We start from the raw sequence: 25,205 nt of genomic DNA, 5'->3' as shown, positions 1-25,205 counted from the left end.
CACATTTTTATTATACGTATATCATGCCAAATTCCAAATTCAAGTACATTTATTTGCGTCTATATTAGTCAAAAATAGAACACTGCATTTTTAAATCCTCTAGCTAATATAGCAGATGCGTTCCAGTTTCATAAACCTACTTCCAGTTGTTTGTAAGTGATATAAAATCATTTTGGGCCAATTAGCGTTCATTCTTGGCACTACTCCAAGTGTAAATTAATCTGGAAACAGTTTAAAAGGGGGGGGGACTTCATTTCTAGTGTTTTAAGTTAAGTTTTTTAAATTAAAAAAAAAATCACCACATTTACCACATTAGACAGAAGAAAGACTAGTTTCCCCCCCTTAAACTTCACAAGACTTCAGCTGACACAGCATGGTAGCTGCTTTTCTGAATTATCTGAAGTTTTTTGGCTGGTCTTGAAGATGAATGGCATTTAGAGTACATTGGCAATGATAAAAGTACAAACGAATTTGAGGACCTGTTGGAGATATGCTACAGTAGTTTAAAATGTCTTTTATTGCATATGGTAATCCAAGCTATGGCTTATAGGGACTGTGTAGGCTCCCACAAGAGGACCTTACAGCTGTTTTGCTCCACCTAGGTCCTTTTTTTTTGTTGCCAAGTGGGTGCAAGTCTATCTCCTGGAGCCTTCACCTTCATGTGGTACCGCTAAGCCAGAGTTTGGTTTACCGTACTATGTGAAGCAGCTCAATGCAATACAGTCATACCTTGGTTCTCTAACAGAATCCGTTCTGGAAGTCTGTCCAACTTCTGAAAACATTCAGAAACCAAGGTGCAGCTTCGGATTGGCTGCAGGAGCTTCCTGTGGAGAGCCAGCGTGGTATAGTGGTTAAGAGCAGTGGACTCGTAATCTGGGGAACCGGGTTCGCTTCCCCACTCCTCTACATGCAGCTGCTGGGTGACCTTGGGCTAGTCACACTTCTCTGAAGTCCCTCAGCCCCACTCACCTCACAGAGTGTTTGTTGTGGGGGAGGAAGGGAAAGGAGAATGTTAGCCGCTTTGAGACTCCTTCGGGTAGTGATAAAGCGGGATATCAAATCCAAGCACAAACCGCGTCGGACGTTCGGCTTCCAAAAAACTTCCGCAAACCGGAACACTCACTTCTGGGTTTGTGGCGTTTGGGAGCCAAAACGTTCAAGCCACAAGGCGTTTGAGAACCAAGGTATGACTGTATACAAATTATCAAAATGGTATCAAAGTTGTACAATTTTTTTAAAAAAAAGGTTTAAAAAAGGGCTATACGCAGAAAAGGTATCTATATTCATTTGCTTGTTTTTACTTTTACCCTAAAAATGAAGCTTCCTGGGCGGGCATTAAATTCAAACAGTATTTGTTTATAATAACAAATATTTTACCCCATTTCTGGATATTCCTAGTTCCCTTTTAATGCACACAGTTACCAGGTTCCATTGATTCCACACCTCTGCATACTTTCCCTAATCCTTCTGCACAGTGGTTAGATTGATCACATTACACTGCTCCAACATTTTCTCAATTTCTATTTAACTTATTTGGTTTCTGTGTATTCTTCCATGCTTTGGCATACATAATACTTTGCAATAATCCCAAACACAATGGTAGCTTAGCCAATTGCAAACACAAAACTGTGGTAATTCAGGAACTGTTGGAAGACCTAAGAAGTTCTGATTTTCTGTGAGTTGTAGAGAGGAGTTAGGTCCAGATTGCCCCCCCCCCATTTCTCTTGCATACTGAAAAACAACAACAACAACCAGTTTCACTTCCCCTGCTAACTGCTGTATTGGATTTTAGCATGTCCCCTGATCAGTTTTGTTTTTTACTGGTGATGTGAAGAAGCAGAACAACTTTAGAGTGTATGCAGGAAATGTTGCAATCAATTAAATTCCTAGTGCCATATTTCTATCCTTAATTTTGCTTTTGTCTTTAGGGACACCACTTTTGGTGAGAAGGAGCAGTGATCCAGCCTTAGGCCCACCTGCTGAATTTGCTGCTGGAGCTTTGAATACCAATGAACATGTTCTGAAGACATCCGTGACAGTAGGTATCTTGTGCTTCTGAATTCTGTTACCATTGTTCCTAGTAATATCAGACTGCTTAGAAATTAATATTAATTAGCAGCAGGTAGTAGCTTGTTCCAAAGAATCACAGGAAGAGTTCCACTTGAACTCGGGTGGACAACCTTTTTGGCCTTGAGTGGGTGGGCAGTTGGGGGCCAATGACTGTGGCTGGAGCCAATGATTGGCATGGTCTGGGTAAATGGTGAGTGTGGCTTTTCGTACTAGGTCAAGGGGGCTCCTTGCTCCACCTTCGACAGCAGCCCTCCATGCTCTCAGAAATGATCCACCTGAGGAGTTGGGAGGGGGGATCTCCAACAGCATATGTAATTGCTATGGCTATTGTGTGGTTGCTCGAGAGCAATCAGGCAAGATGGTCTGTTCTAGAGCTTTATTATTGGTGCTAAAAACCTTTACAATGCAGAGAGCCTCTATTCCATGTCTTGCTCATTCACTAGCAGAATCTGTGAGTGGGCGGTCCTTAAACCTTCCCCAGCAGAGTACTCTCTTGACCCCCAGCCTACGCCTCCACTCTCTGCGCGAAAGCCTACTGCGCAAGGAAGGCTTGGGGAAAGGGGGACCTCCCTCCTCCTTGCTTTGCTCAGGCAAGGTGTCCTGGCCCCGCCTTGCATCCTCCGAGCCCTGCATCTCCTCCCCACTAGAGGCGTGGCTTCCTTCGTCCGCTGAGGAAGCGCTGCTTCCCACGATCTTTGGGGGCTCTCTGTAATCCATCCGTCTTTCCCCCCTCCCTCGCCCCTGCGCTGATGGCAGTTCCCTTACAGTAATGTAGCATATTCTGCTTTAGTTGTGGGAGAAATCAGAGGTACCTTCTGAAAAAGCAGCTTTTTCTATCCAAGCTATGACATCTGATATTTGTCCTGAGACACATCCGGGGGTGGGGGGAGCCACTTGGGACAGGCATAGCCTTATTCACCTATTCATACACACATGTTTTCATTTAAATATATACCGTATTTTTCGCTCTATAGGGCGCACCTGACCATAGGGCACACCTAGTTTTCAGAGGGGGAAATCAAGGAAAAAAATATGATTTCCCCCTCCCCAGCTCTGGGAGCAGCAGACAGGCTGCAGGCCAGTCAGTCCCTTCTCCCTCCTGGGGAAAAGCCCGCAAGAGCCACACCAAGCTTGTGTGCGGCTCTTGGGGGCTTTTCCCACCTGCCTCCCCCTGCATTCGCTCCATAGAACGCACACACATTTCCCCTTGCTTTTTAGGAGGGAAAAAGTGTGTCCTATAGAGCGAAAAATATGGTAGTTATTAGGCAAACACAATTCTCATGATGAAACACAATACAGTAGAAGACTGGCTTGCTTTTAACTCTCTTGTTTCCCTCTCTTGTACGAATGTGTGTGTCTGTTAGGTTGCCATTTTTAGCACTGTGCAGAACCCAGACCATTTTGGTGCTGCATTTAACAGCAATCACAATCACAATCACATGAGATACAAAAATGCAGACTCTTTCACTGCATAATGTGTGATTATTTAAATTCGATGTGAGGAAGCTTTGGCCCTCCAGATGTTGTCGGACTACTTGCATGACCACTGGCCTTGTTGTACTTCAGCAATGCCTTCAGGGCCAAGGGTTTCGCACACTTGATAAAAACGACAAAACTAATAAATCCTCTGATTATTTCTTACATTAGTGATATGTGGCAATTGTGTTAGCCTCAAGTACAGGATCCGATTGGGACTCCTAAGATACATGTATGGGTTTTTTTAAGGAGCCATCATTTGAGCCCCCTATGTATGACATGGAAAATGCCCGTGTAATATTTGTGTATTCGCAGCAACGAAAAGGTCATATGAACTGTAAAGTCTCTTTTTTCATGCATACACCCAGACCCATTAATATACATCTTCTACATTAAGCTGAGTTTGGAGTATGGTTAATTAATATTGCACTGTTAGGCCACACCACCAGGAAGATGCTCAGAGGAGACACAGGATTTAGATTTAGTTCAAAGAGGAAAGTACAGTAAAGGTTAGGATTCCCTGTATAGATGTTTCAGGGGAAAACAACCCAGATCTGAGAGAATGAGCCATGGGCTTTTTGCAAGTTCTATAACCAAGCTGATGAAAGAATTATATACAGAACACGCAATTCATATTTCCATCACAGAAGCTCAGTATGCTTTCCTGCGTTGTAAAAATTCTGAGCATAAGACCAGATATGTGTATCGCTTTAAGTGAAATAAAGGTAGAATACTTTGATGTATGTGATTTGCTGAATAAGGGAGTGATTGCAACATTGGCTAATCTTTTTTTTAAAAAAAAAATTATTAGAAATTTCAACACAATAGTTTTAACAAAAATACATCATCCACATTGTTTTCCCACCTCCATTTTTTCCCTCCCCCCTAAACAGAAAACCCAACCCCCCACCCCAACCCCAGACTTCTCTCAGCTCCTTTCTCTGGTTTCTCAACACCTCTTTCTATCTGCATGTTATAAAATTATAAAGATCCTCAAATTATCTATCTATATATCACAATAAAGAGTTTGTGAATGTTTATTCAAAACCTGTCAAAGAGTCCAGTTCATTTTGTTGCTTCTTCAGATAGTTCATAAAAGGTTCCCATTCGTCTTTGAAATCACAGTTAGCCTTGTCACGTAGTTTGTGTGTCAGTTTTGCCAATTCCTCATAGTCCATCAGTTTTTCTTGCCACAGTTCTTTCGTCGGGATTTCCTCATTCTTCCATCCTTGTGCTATTAAGACTCTTGCCGCCGTTGTCGCATACATGAAAATAATTTTTAATTTCTTTGGCAGGTCTTTCCCCACAATCCCTAATAAGAAAGCTTCGGGCTTTTTCACAAATGTTAAATGAAACATTTTCTTTAACTCATTATATATCATTTCCCAAAACATTTTAATTTTACTGCAATCCCACCACATATGATAAAAAGTCCCTTCTTTTTCCTGACATTTCCAACATAGGTTTGAGCCAGTTTTATACATTTTCCCTAATTGTACTGGTGTTATGTACCATCTGTGGTTAATCATTTTTAAGAAGAGTTTCATGGTGTCGTGCTGTAGCTTAGTGAGCCATAATAGGCAGAAGGACGGATGTGTGGACACTTTGCTTTAGCAGAATTCGTCTATAGTGAATAATATGTTACCTGGTTTATTTTATATCTGACATACACAATCACAAATAATTAATTGGAAAACGAAATGGCACATGATCTAAATTCATAATGTAGGCTATGTAAATGTAGGCTTGGAAAAATGAACAATTTACCGAACACGTTTACCAAGAGGATGTTGTGTTCCAACAAGAAGAGCTTTCTATCTAGTCTTCCAAATTCAACCAGATTGTTTTCTTGCAATTAATAAAAGTCAGGTCTGCTGTTGCCCTGAAGTATGACCTAAATATTGCTTCAGTTGACTTGAACATGTCAATGGATTAAGTAGTATTTCCTTACAGTTAATGATTTAGAAGGTTGTAATAAATGTACAAGGGACGCAGGTGGCACTGTGGGTTAAACCACAGAGCCTAGGACTTGCCGATCAGAAGGTCGGCGATTCGAATCCCCGTGATGGGGTGAGCTCCCGTTGCTCGGTCCCTGCTCCTGCCAACCTAGCAGTTCGAAAGCACGTCAAAGTGCAAGTAGATAAATAGGTACCGCTCCGGTGGGAAGGTAAACGGCGTTTCCGTGTGCTGCTCTGGTTCGCCAGGAGCGGCTTAGTCCTGCTGGCCACATGACCCAGAAGCTGAACGCAGGCTCCCTTGGCCAATAAAACGAGATGAGCGCCACAACCCCAGAGTCGGCCACGACTGGACCTAATGGTCAGGGGTCCCTTTACCTTTTACCTAATAAATGTACTAATTTTAAAGCTCAAGCCAATGATGTGAGATAGTTATGAATATTCGTATGTATAATATATAAGCTCAAATACGTGGCCATAAGTAGGTGTTTTATTGCCACTTGCAGAACCACTATTGGTCAAATGAGTTGTGTAAGAAAGGAAAGAAGAAGAAATGAAATGAAAATACCTTCCATTGTTGAGAGTTTGGAACAACCTCAGACCTTCTTCTGTTTACACTTCACCATGTGACTTTTTCTATTCATGAGACAATTTGTGTGTACAGCACGCATGTTTGCATTGAATGAACCATGAGTGGAAGTAAAATAGCAACTAGTTCAGTTCTGCTAGAGCCTATGTAAGAGTTAATATATTTGGATTGGGTTTCTGTTTTCTCCCACAAGATATAGAATAGGTGTTCCTTGAATGGTGATCTACTTGCACTTGTAAGGTGAGCATTTGTGGATCCAGCACAAGATAAAAACGTTGGTTCAGAAGTTTTGTCTAGGTGCTATATTGATTGATAGCAAGATCACTCTACACTTTAGAATATGTTGCAACAATATGTAGCAAGCTCTAATAGCTCCACCTACTAGGAATTTATACATAAATTATGCATATCAAAATTGGTTCCCTTTTATGCATTGTGGGTATATAATTTGTAATTTGGAAAAAGGTTCATACTTAATCAGAAGCTTTTTATGTTTCATGTTCTTGCTTTTAAAAAGAACAAGAACAAAGGTCAAGCCTCCGGTTCTTATACGGCTAATTGTAATTTTAAAGTATTAGCTATTGTGATTTAAGTGTTTTAACATTAGCATAATAGTATGATGTACTAGGCCAATTGATACCATTGTACATAATTTCATATGGCTGGGTTCATTTGGAGATGAAACAATGTTGCAATTCAAAAGATTATATTTGAGCTAAAGCTATATCAATCACTTATCCACCAACACACACACACACACACACACACACACACACACACACACACACGGTATGTTTCAAAAAAGTGCAGAGTAAATTACCTTTTAAATAGCACTATTTAATTTTTAAACCATTAAATCACACATACGGATGGAGTGTTTCTTGACCCAGAGAATTAATAGTTTCAGAATGTGTACTTCCAGCTGTTCAATTAGGCCATGGTTGTGAGAGTGAAATATTATGCGCCTCTGTGTTTTCAAAATGATCTCTCTCTTGCTAGGATTTTTTTATTTTATTTTTTTTTCAGCTCTTCTTCTGTTGCTCTGCTCAGATTGGAAAGTTTTGCATCCTTGCCCATGTATTCCTAATTAAATTCAAAGATGTGCGCAGAATGTTATGTCCTTGACAGAGACGTTACATTATATTACAAAATGTAGTTGTATGCCTAGCTGTAATTAATGAATTATGTAGACGCCTTCTATGCTTAATTTGTAGTTGTACGATGTTAAAATCAAGGCTGCATCTCTGAGATGCAGCTCGGCTTCCCCTTGACAATTTAAATAATGAATTTAAGGATTGAGTAAAATAGTTAAGGCTCCCTTCTTACGTTACACTGGTGGTATAGGAGGGGCTGTAGCAACCGTGGTGTAAAGAGCTCATCCTGCAGCTCCTCCCAGGAATGAGGCAACAGTGGTTTGAGGAAAGCCATTGAGTTGGTACCTCCCCTATGGGCTGGTCCACCTCATGATAAATTGGATCCTCTTAATTGAGGGGCCTCTGGGAGCCTTCTTGGCCTTGAAAACACTCGCCCACCCACCCTCTACTTTAGGTGTGTCTTTAGCCTTGCTATGGACTTTGGTTGGTTGCCCGTTTTGGATCGGGGGCCCGGTAGGGATTTTTTCATTTGGCAGATTGGCACTGCCCTCTTGGTTTTCTCCTTTGTTGTTGTTTAGTTATCTCCAACTCTTCGTGATCCCATGGACCAGACCACGCCAGGCACTCCTGTCTTCCACTGCCTCCCGCAGTTTGGTCAAACTCATGCTGGTAGCTTCAAGAACACTGTCCCACCATCTCGCCCTCTGCCGTCCCCTTCTCCTTGTGCCCTCAACATCTTTCCCAACATCAGGGTCTTTTCCAGGGAGTCTTCTCTTCTCATGAGGTGGCCAAAGTATTGGAGCCTCAGCTTCACGATCTGTCCTTCCACTGAGCACTCGGGGCTGATTTCCTTCAGAATGGATCGGTTTGATCTTCTTGCAGTCCATGGGACTCTCAGGAGTCTCCTCCAGCACCATAATTCAAAAGCATCAATTCTTTGGCAATCAGCCTTCTTTATGGTCCAGCTCTCACTTCCATACATCACTATTGGGAAAACCATAGCTTTAACTATACGGACCAAGATTAGTCTGATTCAAATGTACCAGCAGAACCTATCAGTGAGTTTGCACCTCGTAGCAATCATCTCAACTTTGTAAGGTTTGGTGGTTAGGCGTTAGATTAGTGATGGGGGGGGAGGGAAGGTGTGGTTATCACTTCCTCCTTCACGATCAACGGTATTCCGTTAAAGGAATCCAGGGGCCTGAATTTCGTCTGAAGCCCGCGGAGGAGCCACTGTGAGCCCCGGGGTACAGCTCAAGTCGATTGCCATCGACCCAGCTCCCTCTTCAGGTGGTTACCCTTATCAGACTCCCTGCAAGGCGGGCAGGGGTCAGTTATAGTTTTGGGTTCCAATGCCTAAGCCAATACCGCTCAGATTCTGTATTCAATAAGGTAAAGGTAAAGGGACCCCTGACCATTAGGTCCAGTCGTGGGTGACTCTGGGGTTGCGGCGCTCATCTCGCTTTATTGGCCGAGGGAGCCGGCGTACAGCTTCTGGGTCATGTGGCCAGCATGACTAAGCCGCTTCTGGCGAACCAGAGCAGCGCATGGAAATGCCGTTTACCTTCCCGCCGGAGCAGTATCTATTTATCTACTTGCACTTTGATGTGCTTTTGAACTGCTAGGTTGGCAGGAGCAGGGACCGAGCAACGGGACCTCACCCTGTCACGGGGATTCGAACTGCCGACCTTCTGATTGTCCTAGGCTCTGTGGTTTAACCCACAGCGCCACCCGCATCCCCCCTGTATTCAATAAAGTTGTTGTGGCCAAAATTTGCCTGTTAACATTTAAACTTAATTCATGTGTCATTGTGCCCTTATTACCCGTGTGTGTGTGTGTGTGTGTGGCCTTGACGCACAACTCTGATAGCACATAAAGGGCTCAGTGCAGTTATACCTAGGTTACCAGTTGAAACAAAATTTAAAAAATTGCTTCCAGTGGCACCTTAAAGACCAACTAAGTTTGTTACTTAGTTACCAGTGGTTACTTAGGTTACCAGTCTTATGAAGAACGGAGGCTTTGTTCTGACATTCTGTTGGGGACAAGTTGCATCTCATAATAAAGTACAGTGGTACCTCAGGTTAAGAACTTACGGTAATTCGTTCTGGAGGTCTGTTCTTAACCTAAAACTGTTCTTAACCTGAAGCACCACTTTAGCTAATGTGGCCTCCTACTGCCGCTGCACCGCCGCTGTATGATTTCTGTTCCCATCCTAAAGCAAAGTTCTTAAACTGAGGTAATATTTATGGGTTAGCGGAGTCTGTAACCTGAAGCGTATGTAACCTGAAGTGTATGTAACCCGAGGTACTGCTGTAAAGTGGTACCTTGGTTCTCAAACACCTTGGTACTCAAACAACTTGGAACCCAAACACTGCAAAGCCAGAAGTAAGTGTTCCGGTTTGCAAACATTTTTCGGAAGCCGAACATACTCCGTTTGAGGGCCACGCTTCTGTTTTGAGTGTTATGCTGAAGCCTGTCTGTTTTTGCTATTTATTTTGCATTTCTGTTTTTGTTGCTCTCTTTTCCTGTTTTTTGTGACTACAGTGGTACCTCGGGTTACGTACTTAATTCGTTCCGGAGGTCCATTCTTAACCTGAAACTGTTCTTAACCTGAAGCACCACTTTAGCTAATGGGGCCTCCTGCCGCCGCCGCGCCGCCGGAGCATGATTTCTGTTCTTATCCTGAAGCAAAGTTCTTAACCTGAAGCACTATTTCAGGGTTAGCGGAGTATGTAACCTGAAGCGTATGTAACCTGAAGCGTATGTAACCCGAGGTACCACTGTATGTGGAACCCAGTTCAGCTACTGATTGATTGATTGTGTGACTGCAGTACATTGTTTATTGCTTTCATTTTATGGATCAATGGTCTCGTTAGATAGTATAAAATACATGTTAAATTGCTGTTTTAGGAGTTCTTAAAAGTCTGGAACGAATTAATCCATTTTACATTACTCTCTGTGGGAAAGCAAGCCTTGGTTTTGGAACGGAATTGCGGCATGGATTAATTTTGAGAACCAAGGTACCACTGTATATACCAGTTCTCATCATTTAACAGGCAGTTTCTGGCTTGATTGTAACTTGGCGATAACTTGGACGCCTTAAACTTTTGCTGTCTATCTCCAGACACAAATGAATTCTTCTCAGTGGAGAGCTGCAAAATCACCTAGAATCCAAGTTTAGGAGGACCAAGGAGGAGACCAGGGGATGGATCATTTGCTCCTAGACTCATTGGAGCATTCATGTATTTGTTTTTAGTTTTCCAAGAAGGATGTCTGCTCCCAAGTATAAATGAACCAGAATGCACTGTGGCCACATCAGCAGAGGTCCTCCTCTTCTTCTTCTTCTTCTTCTTCTTCTTCTTCTTCTTCTTCTTTTCTTCTTCTTCTTTTCTTTCTTTCTTTCTTTCTTTCTTTCTTTCTTTCTTTCTTTCTTCTTTTCTCGCCTTTATTTAACACTCAACAATAACATAACAATCAACAATAGCTAAAACAGCTATTCGCCATTCACTGCAGTCAACCATCCTTAACAATACATAACATTACAAAATGTCACAACAACTAGATCAACATTCCATAGGTTTTTTTCCTGTATCTGTTTTACGTAACAAAAACAGATAAAGAAAAAAGAAAGAAAAGAGGAAAAAAGAAAGGAAAAAGAAAACGAAAAGAAACGAAAAGGGAAAGATCAAGAGAGAAATAGATTAGACTCATCGTTATGTTGTTCCTATTATTGTTTTACACACAGTTTCAAATTACCATTTTATTTTCTTTGTTCTCGTCGAAAGAAAGTTGTTATCTGTACTTTTTATTTTACAAGAATCATTCAAGTTCTGCCAGGAGATTTTTGTTGTTGCAATAATTTTTCAAATGCTCTTTGAATGTTTTCCATTCTTTCTGTACCTAAATGGATTTTTGGAGCTGGGAGATGGAACAGGGGCTTGCTCCATCTACTCCATGCATCGACCTGGTATTGCAATACAGTGGTGCCCCGCAAGACGAATGCCTCGCTAAACGAAAAACCCGCAAGACGAAAGGGTTTTCCGATTTTTAGCGGCTTCGCAAGACGAATTTCCCTATGGGCTTGCTTCGCAAGACGAAAGCCCATAGGGAAATCTCCGGGGACAGCGGGGAAGCGCAGCGCGCCTTCTCCTCTGTTCCCGGACCTGTCCTGAAGGCTTGCGGTGGGAGGTCCAGGAACAGAGGAGAAGGTGCGCAGCGCTTCTCCTCTGTTCCCGGGGCTTGCGGTGGGAGGAGGGTTTTTCCTCCCCACCGCCAACATTCAGAACAGCATTCTGAATGTTGGCGGTGGGGAGGAAAGCCCTCCTCCCACCACAAGCCTTCAGGACAGGTCCGGGAACAGAGGAGAAGGCACGCAGCGCTTCTCCTCTGTTCCCGGACCTGTCCTGAAGACTTGCGGTGGGAGGAAGGTTTTCCTCCCCACCGCCAACATTCAGAACAGCATTCAGAGCGCCCCTCGCGCCGGGCAGCAGGCTGCTATCCGCAGCCTAGACAGCCCTGGGGGAACTCTTCTGAAGGCTGGCGGCGGGAGAAGGGCTTTTCTTCCCACCGCCAGCCTTCAGAAGGCTGTTCTGAAGGCTGGCGGTGGGGAGAAAAGTCCTTCTCCCCCCGCCAGCCTTCAGAAGAGGTCCGGGGACAGACTGTCCCCGGACCTGGTCTGAAGGCGGTCTCCATAGGAACGCATTAATTGATTTTCAATGCATTCCTATGGGAAACCGTGCTTCGCAAGACAAAAAACTCGCAAGAAGAAAAAACTTGCGGAACGAATTAATTTTGTCTTGCGAGGCACCACTGTATCAGCAGAGTTCTTCTTACCCATCTTACAACATTTGGTAACTGTGTGAACGGATGAACACACGACTCCTCTAAATCTCTTCTCTTTAAGAGACCTACGTTTGGTTCAGAACCTGTGAGCCCGAGGCTTATTTATTAGCTATCAAGCTTTCCTTTTCTTTCCTTTTTTTTTTGGCTCTGCTTTTAAATAGTATTTTGAAATGCATACATTTGCATTGAACGGAAGAACAGAGCCCTTTGGGAATGAATGGGAGAGTTTTCTGTCATTTAGAAGGCCTGGCGTTTTTTTCCATAGCTGCTCATGTATGTTTAAATAGAATTCTGAATTAGAGGAGTCAATTTAAAGAGAGAGAGAGAGAGAGAGAGAGAGAGAGAGAGAGATTAAAAAACCACAACAAACCCCAGCTCCCAAGTAGCTACTGTATGTATTTATGCTGTGGGAACATATATATAGAATACTTATAATCAGTGTGAGAGCTTGTCAGAGTGCGGCGTTTGATGTCTGATTAGATGATCACAGGGACATCTGGAGCGAGTTAGTTTTGGAGCTGTTGCTATGATGCATTGCAGAAGCCAAAGTTATCTAGCTGTCTTAATCCATGGGGTGGGACAGAGATGGGGGGGGGGAGAACGTGCTTTCGAAAAAAGTTTTTAGACTTATTTATGATGCATAAATAAAGAAAAGGCTGCCAAGTTAACATACTGCTGTGTTTCTTGTTCTTATGTGACCAGCTATGGGTGTGTGTCTTCTGCTATTTTAGATGGCAAAGATGCGGCGAATATGAAATTGCCGGCATTCCTGAAAAGGCAGTATTCAAAAAGGAGGATCTGTTATGACTTCAACATGTTGAACTCATTGGTTTGGGGACGTGGGGTAAAGTCAAATCAGCGAGAGATCAAAGCGCACTGCAACAGTTGACGTCCTTTCCATGACCTGCTTTCAGTTCAGTAATCTGTGCAGCACTTGTTTGTTTTTCCTGTTTTATTTGTTCTTTTGGCTGTTGGCTTAGTAGAAAAAAGAAGTCATGAAAGCAGGGGCACTTGCTTCAGGGAAGCACATACTGAATAGATAATTTTTTTGGGATCTTCTTTTGGCTGCTGTGCGTTATAATATCCCTTGTACTGGAGATTAATCTCTGTTGGGGGAAAGCTTGTAGTTTGTGAAGACCACTTGCTTTGCAATCAACTCTGCATTTTCAGAATTCATAGTATTACAGTTCCATAGCTCAGCCCTTAACAGATTCAAGCAAATGAAAGTCGCTGGCTTAGTTAACTCAGTGAGGTCATAATTCCTCAGGTATCTTACTTGACATAAATAACGACTATTATGGTGTATTTGTGCTTCAACAACAAATGCTGCATTTGTAACTTATATCAAAGATGCTATCTATTTTCATTGATTTTGTAAAATTTGTGTACCACTTGATTGTAAAAAACCCCCACAAAAGCCCTCAAAGTGGTTTGCAAAAGATAAAACAGTAAAATCAATGAAAATTTGCAACCCTACTTGAAAACATAAATAAGTTAAAATACTAAAACTTTCTAAGCATCTGGATAGGCTTGTCTAAACAGGAACGTTTTAAGCAGGTGCCGGAACAAATTCAGTGAAGGGCCTGCTTTCTCTCAATAGGCAGGGAGTTCCAATGTTCCACTGCCACACTAAACAAGTGAGTTCTTACAATTGCGGGTGGCGCTGTGGAGGGACGCGGGTGGCGCTGTGGGTTAAACCACAGAGCCTAGGACTTGCCGATCAGAAGGTCGGCGGTTTGAATCCCCGTGACTGGGTGAGCTCCTGTTGTTCGGTCCCTGCTCCTGCCAACCTAGCAGTTCGAAAGCAGATCAAAGTACAAGCAGATAAATAGGAACCGCTCTGGCGGGAAGGTAAACGGCGTTTCCGTGTGCTGCTCTGGTTCACCAGAAGCGGCTTAGTCATGCTGGCCATATGAGCCAGAAGCTGTGGCGCTGTGGTCTAAACCACTGGGCCTAGGGCTTGTCGATCAGAAGGTTGGCGGTTTGAATCCTCGCTACGGGGTGAGCTCCTGTTGCTTAGTCCCAGCTCCTGCCAACCTAGCAGTTCGAAAGCACATCAATGTGCAAGTAGATTAGGTACCGCTCCGGCGGGAAAGTAAATGGCATTTCCGTGCGCTGCTCTGGTTCGCCAGTAGCGGCTTAGTCATGCTGGCCACATGACCCAGAAAAACTGTCTGCGGACAAACGTTGGGTCCCTTGGCTACTAAAGCGAGATGAGCACCGCAACCCCAGAGTCGTTCGCGACTGGACTTAACTGTCAGGGGTCCCTCCCCCCAAAAAAAAAGCTTACTGGGAAATGATATATAATGAGTTAAAGAAAATGTACAAAAGTACATTTGTTTTAAAAAAAGAAGCATTTTTATTGGGTATAGTAGGCGAAGAAATTCCAAAAAGAGATTAAAAAAAACTGTTTATGTATGCAACAACTGCAGCAATGATTCTTTTAGCCCCCAAATGGAGGCAGCAGGAATTACCAACGATAGAAGACTGGCAGACGAAGATGACAGAATATGCAGAACTGGCTAAACTGACCGGGAAAATCCTAAACCAGCGTGATCAACCTTTCCAAAAAGATGAGAGTAAATTTGCACAATATTTGAAGGAAAATTGTAAACAATTAACACTAGTAGGGTTGAATTAAATAGACTTGCAGTGTTAATGATTAACACCTATTTATATTTATTTTAAAAATTTATGAAAATTGGCATGAGTTATTTGTAAATTGGAAGAGGTAGAAGTGCTATGGGATGCATACAGGCCCTGCTCAGTGCTCCCTTTAAAGATTTTTTTCCCCCTTGCATTCCCCCTCTAAAAACTAGGTGTGTCTTATGGTCAGGTGTGTCTTATGGTCAGGTGCAAAAAATACAGTAATAAAAATATTCTGAAAAAGGGAAAAGAGACAATCCCTCCTTAATAAAACTAGCGCTACCAGAAACATTGAGCATTTATTTATTTATTTAGAATGTAGTTCCCAGCTGCGTATGGCACACGGCTGAACTTATTTTTAGAGTGTGCTTCTTCGCATGGCATCATATCCGAATCATGCCCCTCTAATGCCTTGCAAAGTAAGGCAGATTGAGCGTGGCATCTTTTCCTGCTTCAATTTTACATAGTTGTCAGATGCTGAAAGTGCTTTGAAGTAGAGAGATAAACAAAGAGCTAAAACGAAATTAAAAGGAACACAAACAGCATTTCATCTTGGTGCTTTTGAAATAATAATCTGAATGGCTATAGTCGTCTCGTGCCAGTGTAGTAAGTCTGCAAACATTATCCGATCAATCTAAATTGAGTTACTGTATATGCAGTAAGCAGAAACAGGTGGAAATTAGTTTATCTATACCAGACTCTTTCTGTTTGCTTTGAACATTGCAACATAAACTAGATTTTTTTTTTTACTTTATTAGGTTTTTTTTCATTCTCTCCTTCCCACCAGCCTTCAGATGGGAGGTGACAGAATGTGTTACAGAGCTGTCCTAGCTCTAAAGGAGAAAATGTTGCAAAGGTGCAATGCAAATATGCGGTCTGCTCCAGATATCACAGGAGAATGGAGACCTAATAAGTAAAAAATATATATGGAGGGTTGCTATTACAAATAGGATATAAGAACAGTTATCTTAATTCTGCTTATAGTAAGCAACCTGATATCTCCACTATTTTCATATTTGTACTTACAGCCCAGCATTGGCTTAGAATATTCCTTGTCAGTTCTGCAGCCATTGGATTATAAAGTCTTACAGAGATGCTATCTGAGGGGGTAATGATGTTTTGGAGAACTTGTCTCCAGAGACTGCAACATCTGTTCATGATGTGTACAGGAATGCTCATGTTCTAAACATTCAGAGTTCTTCATGGGCAGATTCTCATCTGTTAGGAAAATTGTAAGCTCTCACCTTCTGTAAAATTATATATATATATGCCTTAAGGCTTGCACAGGTTCATTAATAGACTGGTGGGAGGTTTGGGGGCAGACCTTGTAGGACAGTGCACATAAAAAGTCATGTGGGTTCCTGTATGCACATCATTTTCACAAGTAAGGTAAAGGTAAAGGTAAAGGACCCCTGGATGTTTAAGTCCAGTCGAAGGCGACTATGGGGTTGCGACGCTCATCTTGCTTTCAGGCCAAGGGAGCCGGCGTTTGTCCGCAGACACCTTTCTGGGTCATGTGGCCAGCATGACTAAACTGCTTCTGGCACAACAGGACACCGTGAGGGAAACCAGAGCGCACAGAAATGCCGTTTACCTTCCCGCTGGAGCGGTACCTAGTTATCTACTTGCACTGGTGTGCTTTCGAACTGCTAGGTAGGCAGGAGCTGGGACAGAACAATGGGAGCTCACCCCGTCGCAGGAATTCGAACCACTGACCTTCTGCTCGGCAAGCCCAATGTGATGTTGCAGAAATGGGGTTTCTGGATTATACATGAAGAACGTGGTGGCGAATGAACAGAATCCTCAGGCCTTCTCCTATACACCGAAGTACACTGTAGTAATTCTGTGCCATGAGCATGGCAGCAATAAAAAAGGGTAAAGGATCCCTGACAGTTAAGTCCAGTCGCGAACAACTCTGGGGTTGCAGCACTCATCTCACTTTACTGGCTGAGGGAGCTGACGTTTGTCTGCAGACAGTTTTTCTGGGTCATGACGAAGCCGCTTCTGGCAAACCAGAGCAGCGCACGGAAACGCCGTTTACCTTCCCGCCAGAGCGGTACCTATTTATCTACTTGCACTTTGATGTGCTTTCGAACTGCTAGGTGGGCAGGAGCAGGGACCGAACAATGGGAGCTCACCCCGTCGCGGGGATTCGAACCGCCGACCTTCCGATCAGCAAGCCCTAGGCTCAGTGGTTTAGACAAAAGCGCCACCCGCGTCCATTTTAGGGTGGAGTATTGGCAGCAATACTCCACCCTAAAATGTAACGGGGAGACGTTGATAACCCACCCCCTTAAAAATGGAAACAAATTATCATCTTACAAAATAAGTTTTGTTTCGAGAGCAATGCATTAGTGCACTATAATTCATGTTCTGATGGGGAACAGGGCACTGAAACATAGTTTTCCTCCAGTCCCTACCCTTCGCCAACAAAAAGAGGATTCCCTTCAAACACAATCACACTTAAGAGGTGTTATTATTGGGACTTCCGGTTAGCGCCAGCGCGTAATGGCGGATCTCCCCCGGAGCTCCGGGAGAGATCTGCTTCGTGGGTTCGGGTCCTGCCAGCTACGGCGGAGCGGGGACCCTCAAAAATCACAGGCGCGTAGCCTGTGAACCGGAGACTCGGCGGGCACCTTTGCGCCCCCCCGACGCTGTGAAATAGCCTTTTTAAAGGCTGCAGATCAGCGGAGGGTGTGTGGAGCGGTGCCGAGAGTCGTTTCCACCCAGCCTGCGAAGCGAAGCCGCGTCGCCATTAGCGGAGAGCGCTGATTTCTTCCGGTGAATTTGGACTAAAAAGAACAACTATCCGTGAGTAGGATTGACTTCTAAAATACAATTGGACACTAAAATTAAAGAAATTGGGCACCGAGACGGACAAGCATCAAAAAGGAAGTCTGCTTTCCGTTCTGTAGCAAGATCAAAGCGAAAGACATTTAAGCTGTAACTGTTTGAAAAGAGAGCTGTGGGAACTAAGAAATCCACCACCAAGCAAAGAACTCCCTCCCCGAAGGCAGGAGGGGGGGGGAAAGAAGATTTTAAAGTGTTTTCCTGCCAATTCAAAAGAAATTGAGCTATTTACCGCTGCTCTTATACCTGGGGATCGGACTGCCGGAGAAAAGGAACCGGCTAAGGACTGTTGCTATAAGAAGGTAAAAAAGTATCTTTAATTGACTTTGGCTACTCTCAACCTGAAGCATTTACTTTGTTGCATAGTAAAGTTACTTGCAGGAGATTACTGATCTGGATTCTTCAGAAAGAGAAAAGAATATTTGAAAGGAACTAGGAGGACTTTTGTTTTCTTTTCTGGAGAGTGTGGGACTAATTTGAAGGTAAAGAATTGACTTTACACCCTCTAGAGGATTTACAAATCGTTTCAGCAACAAGTGGAATTTAAAGCCTGAGAACTTTTGTCTGACAGCTCAAGAGTGTGGGAATGACCTTGAATAAAAGACTTTGTTATGGCAGATGGTAAGGAGAAAGAGGACTCACAAGAAACAACCTTGAGATCTGGCAGACAATACAAAGTGGATCCTTCCATGCAAAGAAGGGCTTCTGTAACAGGAGCCTCTGGAACTACAGTTGTCGCAAAGGCAAAGTGAAAACAATGTCTTCAGAAGAATCATTTGCTAAGGTACTGGGGAGGATAAATGACTCTTTGGAGGAACTAAAAAAGCAAGGCGCAGAAACTAAAGTACAAGTTGCTGAAACAAATAAGAAAATTGAAGAAATCTCTGGGAAAATTGATTTAAACACAAAAAGTATAACTGACCTTGGGAACAAAGTGAACTCAAATGCAGAAGCAATTGGGAAACTACTGGAAGATTCATCTACAACACGAAAGATAGCTGAGGAAGCTAAAAAAATTGCAACTGCTGCTGAGGAAAAGTTCCCACCAGTGTATAAGAAGCTGGATGAGTATGAGCTGGCACTCTCTATGCAGGATATGCAACGTAAGGAGAGGAACCTAAGGATTAGACTTGTGCCGGAAAAGGAAGGAGACAACCTGGTGGACTACCTGACAAAAGAATTTTCTGACTTTTGGAAGCAGGAGCTGGACAAAGAAGAATTTAAGATAGAAAGTGCATTCAGATTGGGAGCAAGGCAGAGGAAGAACAGACCCAGAGACTGCTTAATAACTCTAAGATCAAAGGAGGAGCGAGACAAAATATTGAACCTGCACTACCAAACAACCCTTCGAATTGAAGATTTTCATATTGAGATTTTTAAAGACATTCCCAAAAGTATTTTGGACGCAAGAGGACTCTACAAAGACTTGGTGACACTGCTGAAAAGGAACTACATACCATTCAGGTGGGAATTTCCCCAAGGCTTGTCTTTTAAATACAAGGGGAAGAAAAGAAAAATAAGGACAGTGAGTGATAAAGACAAGTTCTTGGGAGAACACGAAGAAGACCTACAGAAAGAGACGTTTCCAGGACAAGGGCATCCTTCATTAGATATGGATACGGAACCACCGACAAACGAGGAACAAAAACTGGGAGCTGTAGGAGGAAAGAGTAAATAACCCCATCATGGCTCTGCAACTTCTAACCTGGAATTGTAACGGTTTGAATATTCCCAGAAAAAGAAAAAATATATTTCATGCCTTAAAGAAAGACCAATTGGACTTGATTTGTTTACAAGAGACCCATGTGACAAGAGCACATAGGAAATTATTAATAAATAAAAGATTGGGACAAGAATTTATATCTTCAGACAGAGTAAAAAAGAGAGGAGTGGTGATTTATGCAAAGGAAAAGCTGCGACCGAAACAAATTTTTAAAGATGACCAAGGAAGATATTTGGCAATTGAAATCCAATTTCAAGGAGAAAAGTATCTGATAGTGGGAATCTATGCACCAAATGAAGGGAAAGCTGAATTTTTTAAGAAATTGCATGAGACTTTGATGGACCATATGGATTACAATTTAATCATGATGGGAGACATGAATGGAGTAGTTTCAACAAATATGGACAAAGCACAAAGACAGGTAGTGACAAAAGATGGAAGACTACCAAAGACCTTTTTTGAAATGACTGACAATATGGACTTGATTGACATTTGGAGAACAAAACACCCATTAGAAAGAGAGGGAACCTTCTTTTCTGAAGCCAAAATGACATGGACAAGGATTGACCAAATTTGGGTGACTAGCAGTATGGCGCCGAACATAAAGAAAGTGGAAATCTGCCCAAAAACCTTCTCCGACCACAACGCAGTAAAGATGGTGATGAGGCAAACAACAACTGGTTCCTTCAGATGGAGAATGAATGACATCTTATTCAGAGATGAGGAGATTTGTAAAAAGGCCCAAAAAACTTTGAAAGACTATTTTGAAATTAACTTAAGGACTAAAGTAGAAAAAAGAATAGTATGGGACGCAAGTAAAGCCGTGATGAGAGGGTTCTTGATACAACAAAATACATTAAAGAAAAGAAAGCAAAATGAAAGGAAGGAAAAAATCCTGGAAAAGATAAAAGAGGGGGAAAAGAAATTAAGATTGAAGCCAAAATCGCAAGAGATTTTAAGAGAAATTAAATTTCACCAAACACAATATATGGAACTGACGAATCAAGAAGTAGAGTGGAAAATTAAGCAAATGAGACAAAAGACCTTTGAATCTGCTGATAAATGTGGCAAGTTACTGGCTTGGCAAATAAAGAAGAGACAAAAACTCAACACGGTAACAAATATAGAAGTGGAAGGTAAAAACATAAGCAACCCAGCGGAAATTAGGAACTGTTTTCAGAACTACTTTAGACAACTTTACACACAAGGGCCGCAGAAAGAAATGGATATACAACAATTCCTCGAGGAAAATGGGCTGAAAAAGGTTTCGCAAGAAAGTAAGACAATTTTGAACCAGGAGATATCAGCACAAGAAATAGAAGATGCCATTCAAGGCATGACGCTGGGCAAATCCCCCGGACCGGATGGACTGACTTCCAAATATTACAAAGTTTTGAAGGAAGGGTTGATACAACCTCTGAAGGAAGTCTGCAATGAGATTATGGAGGGGAAAAGGGCACCCGATACGTGGAGAGAGGCCTACATTACACTTATACCAAAGACAGAGACTGAAAAGACCCAACTTAAAAACTACCGACCCATCTCGTTATTGAATGTGGATTACAAAATCTTTGCTGACATTTTAGCAAAGAGACTGAAAAGAGTTTTGATGGAGGAGATTCACGGGCACCAAGCGGGCTTTCTCCCAAAAAGGCATTTGTTGGATAATGTAAGGAATATAATTGACATTTTGGAAAAGCTGGAAGTGAATATAAACACTAAGGCTGTTTTGATATTTGTGGATGCCGAGAAAGCCTTTGACAACATTTCTTGGAGTTTTATGTTGAAGAACCTCCGGGGGATGGGGGTAGGCCAAGGGTTTGAGAATGGTATAGGTGCAATATACTGTGAACAGAAAGCAAAACTAATTGTAAATAATGTGGTTACAGAAGAGTTCAAGATTGAAAAAGGGACACGTCAGGGGTGCCCTATCTCCCCACTACTTTTTATATCGGTCCTGGAGGTTTTGCTTAATATGATTAGGAGGGACCAGTTGGTTAAAGGGATTCAGGTCGGAGCTAAACAATACAAATTGAGAGCATTTGCAGATGACTTAGTACTTACATTGCAAGAGCCAGAAGCTAGTACGAAAAGAGTTTTGGAAATAATTCAAGAGTTTGGTCAATTGGCAGGATTTAAATTGAATAAGTTAAAGACAAAGGTATTGGAGAAAAATTTAACACAGATTGAAAAAGAAAGGTTTCAGAATGAGACAGGGTTGACCGTGGTTAAAAAAGTGAAATATTTGGGTATAAACATGACAGCTAAGAATGTGAACCTATTTAAAGACAATTATGAAAAAACTTGGACAGAAGTGAAAAAAGATTTGGAGATCTGGTCAAACTTAAAGCTTTCCTTGTTAGGTCGAATTGCAGTTATAAAAATGAATGTATTGCCAAGAATGTTGTTTTTGTTCCAAGCATTGCAAATAATGGAGAAAATGGACTGTTTCAAGAAGTGGCAAAAAGATATATCTAAATTTGTCTGGCAGGGCAAGAAGCCCAGAATTAAATTTAAGATATTAACGGATTCAAAGGAAAGAGGGGGGTTTGCCCTGCCAGACTTTAAACTCTACTATGAAGCGGCAGCTTTCTGCTGGCTGAAAGAATGGCTGCTTCTTGAAAACACAGACATTTTGGATTTGGAAGGTTTTAATAACATTTTTGGGTGGCATGCATATTTGTGGTATGACAAGGTTAAAGCACATAAAAGTTTCAAAAACCATATTGTCAGAAAGGCACTATTAAATGTTTGGATCAGATATAAAGATTTGCTGGAAAATAAAACTCCAAGGTGGCTGTCGCCAATGGAAGCTAAGGCAGTTAAAAAGTTAAACATGGAGTCGAAGTGGCCAAGATACTGGGAAATTTTGGAAAAGGAAGGGGACAAACTGAGATTGCAGAGTTTTGAGAAATTAAAAGGGAAGGTGAGAGATTGGTTGCACTATCATCAAATAAATGAAGCGTTTAAATTGGACAGTAAAATTGGCTTCCAGGTGGAAAAATCAAAATTGGAAACAGAATTGTTAGAACCCAGTACTAAGAATTTGTCAAAAATGTACAATTTGCTGCTGAAATGGAATACACAAGATGAAACGGTTAAATCAGCTATGATTAAATGGGCTCAGGACATTGGTCATAATACTTTGTTTGCTGATTGGGAAAAGTTGTGGACCACCGGGATAAAATTTACGGCATGTAACGCCTTAAGAGAAAATATTATGAAAATGATATATAGGTGGTACATAACCCCAGTCAAGCTTGCAAAGATTTACCATTTGCCTGATAATAAATGTTGGAAATGTAAAGAAAAGGAAGGTACATTTTTTCACCTTTGGTGGACGTGCCCGAAGATTAAGGCATTCTGGGAAATGATCTATAATGAACTTAAAAAGGTATTTAAATATACTTTCCCTAAGAAACCAGAGGCCTTTCTCTTGGGTATTGTCGGACAGGGGGTGTTAAAGATGGATATAACTTTCTTTTTGTACGCCACAACAGCAGCTAGAATACTTATTGCGAAGTACTGGAAGACGCAAGAATTACCCACACTGGAAGAATGGCAGACGAAGGTGATAGACTACATGGGTTTGGCAGAAATGACGAGCAGAATCCGAAACCAGGGAAGAGAAGCAGCGCAAGAAGAATGGAAAAAGTTTAAGGATTACCTAAAGAAATATTACAAAATTAATGAAAGTTAGAATGATGTTGGACTAGAAAGTAAATGGTTACTATTAGCAATGGTTAAGACAAGGAGAATAAGGAAGATTAGATTAAATTCAAATTAAAATAAGGGAAGATTTGCTGAGTAATTGATAAGAATTTGGAATACAGAAAAGGGAGGCATGAGGAAGTCGGGGAAGAAAGGTATAAGAAATTAAGATATGAAATGGTACATGTTTTTTGTTTTGTTTTTGTTTTTGTCTGTTTATGTATTTGTTATAGGTTTGTTGTTGTTATAAAAACCTTTAATAAAAAATTATTATTATTTTTTTAAAAAGAGGTGTTATTATTGAAGTTATTGACCACAGTTAATACTAGGTAGGATGAAATGGAATTTGAAATGAGTTGGTTAATAATCCCTCATTAGGATGGAGCCGATTTAGTACAAACTGCAATTAAAACCTAAGTTGACATATCTCTTAACTGCAGTTAGAGGGATTCACTTTGGAGAAGACTGGAAAGGAAGAGTGTGCATGTTTTTTTTTTTCTCATGACCTGCTTCAAGTATCTCAACTCAGGTTGATAGTCTCAGCTTTCCATCTATTTTAACCCTGTTTGCTGGAATTGCTGAAGAAGCAGCCCTACTTCGTTTACACATTCCAGCAGAACACCCCCTGACTCATTATGTTTTAGGTGTATACAGTATTTTTCGCCCTATAGGGCGCACCGGCCCATAGGGCGCACCTAGTTTTGGGGGAGGGGGAAATAAAGGAAAAAAAAATATTTCACCCCCAGGCGTGGGGCTGGGGCGGGGGAAGCCCGAGCTTCCCCCGACCCCAGCCCCCAGAACAGGCTGCTATCCGCAAGCCTTGGGAGTTCCCGCCGGGCTCTCCAGGTTTGCGGATATATGCCCGAAGCCCAGGGTGCGCTGCTCAGCGCGCCCCAGGCTTCAGGATGCAAGCTGCTATCTGCAAGCCTAGGGAGCCCGGCAGGAAATCCCGCGGGCTCCCAAGGCTTGCGGATAGCTTCCTGAAGCCTGGAGAGCGAGAGGGGTCGGTGCGGCCCATAGGACGCACACACATTTCCCCTTCATTTTTGGAGGGGAAAAAGTGCCTCCTATAGGGCGAAAAATACGGTACCTTAAAATGTAAACAGTGATGTACATTCAAATTTTACAGGGAGCCCTGGTTGATTGACTTCAGTGGCTGAATTGGGAATTGTATCTTGGGAAACAGCCCAGAGACAGTGAGCTGAGATTTGCCCAGCAAAATTTTTCGCACAGTTGCTCTCATTCTTGCTTCAGAAAACGGTTTTTAGCAAAACCCAAGTTCAAGATTCATCATGTTATCCGTCATCATAAATGGCACAAGTGATGTTTAGCAGCTTGCACTTATCTCAGTTTATTTAACTTTATCTGAGTGTTTCCAAATCAAAACAATTAGGCCGTGTGTTTAGAATAAGTGACAAGTTGGAGGAAGTCTCACACTTGGTCTTACTGTGTGTTGAGCTATTGCTAAGCATATATTACTGGATTTTAACTGGCTCTGGAAAATTAATATTCGGCCTTTCCATAGATGATGATTTGAAAGGTTTAAGGGACAAATGAAACTGACCTGTCACCTGCAGACTTATAAATCAGAGGTTCTAACAACTAAATAATTCACACATATCCATGTTGTTCACCTGATTTTCTAATAGCTGCAATAATTAGAGGAAATTGTATGTCAAAGCAGCAATAATATTTGGAGAAATTAAGTTGAAATGCTCTTAAATATAGAACACTCCTAAATACTCAAAAACACTTAAATCGCTTGTCACTTAAATTCTGCATGTGTCCAATTTCCTAAAATTAGTCACACATGCAACCTTAACTCCTGCTGTGCAGCCTTGTAAGGTGGTAATACAAGATAACAGACTTTGAAGGAAGAAAAAGTCTTACTTGGTAAAAAAAATACTGAAGAATGGAACAGTTCCTGCGAGATTTAAGTTCCAGTTTTGCGTAAAAGATTTCATTATATACCTGCCATTGCTTGTGTGCCTAATTCACCTGTCAGTCAGCTCCATCCTCCTTCAGGGGGAACTGAACTGGAACTTCTCACTTGGAAATACCTTTTTTATTTTTATATTAAAGCAACAACGTCTGACCTTCTGTTAGTAGTGAATATAAGCCAGCTGCTTTTATAGTGCCTGCATAACGCCTATGTAGTTCACATTACAGTGGTGCCTCGCAAGACGAAATTAATTCGTTCCGCAAGTTTTTTCTTCTTGTGAGTTTTTCGTCTTACGAAGCACGGTTTC

General features: G+C 42.0%; 1 protein-coding gene across 2 annotated transcripts in view; it reads left to right on the top strand.

Annotated features, from left to right (window-relative positions):
* Positions 1-25,205, top strand: part of PARD3B (par-3 family cell polarity regulator beta) — a 624,466-nt gene that overhangs the window by 146,351 nt on the left and 452,910 nt on the right. For both annotated transcript variants that reach the window (XM_083626664.1, XM_083626663.1), the window contains exon 4: positions 1,929-2,038. In XM_083626664.1, coding sequence (XP_083482790.1) covers positions 1,929-2,038 — 110 coding nt within the window. The remainder of the gene's footprint in view (positions 1-1,928; positions 2,039-25,205) is intronic.

This window comes from Podarcis filfolensis (genome assembly GCF_964270895.1).
Source record: "Podarcis filfolensis genome assembly, chromosome: 1".
NCBI lineage: Eukaryota > Metazoa > Chordata > Lepidosauria > Squamata > Lacertidae > Podarcis > Podarcis filfolensis.
Note: the sequence above shows the minus strand (reverse complement) of the source record. Positions and strands in the feature narration are given on the sequence as shown.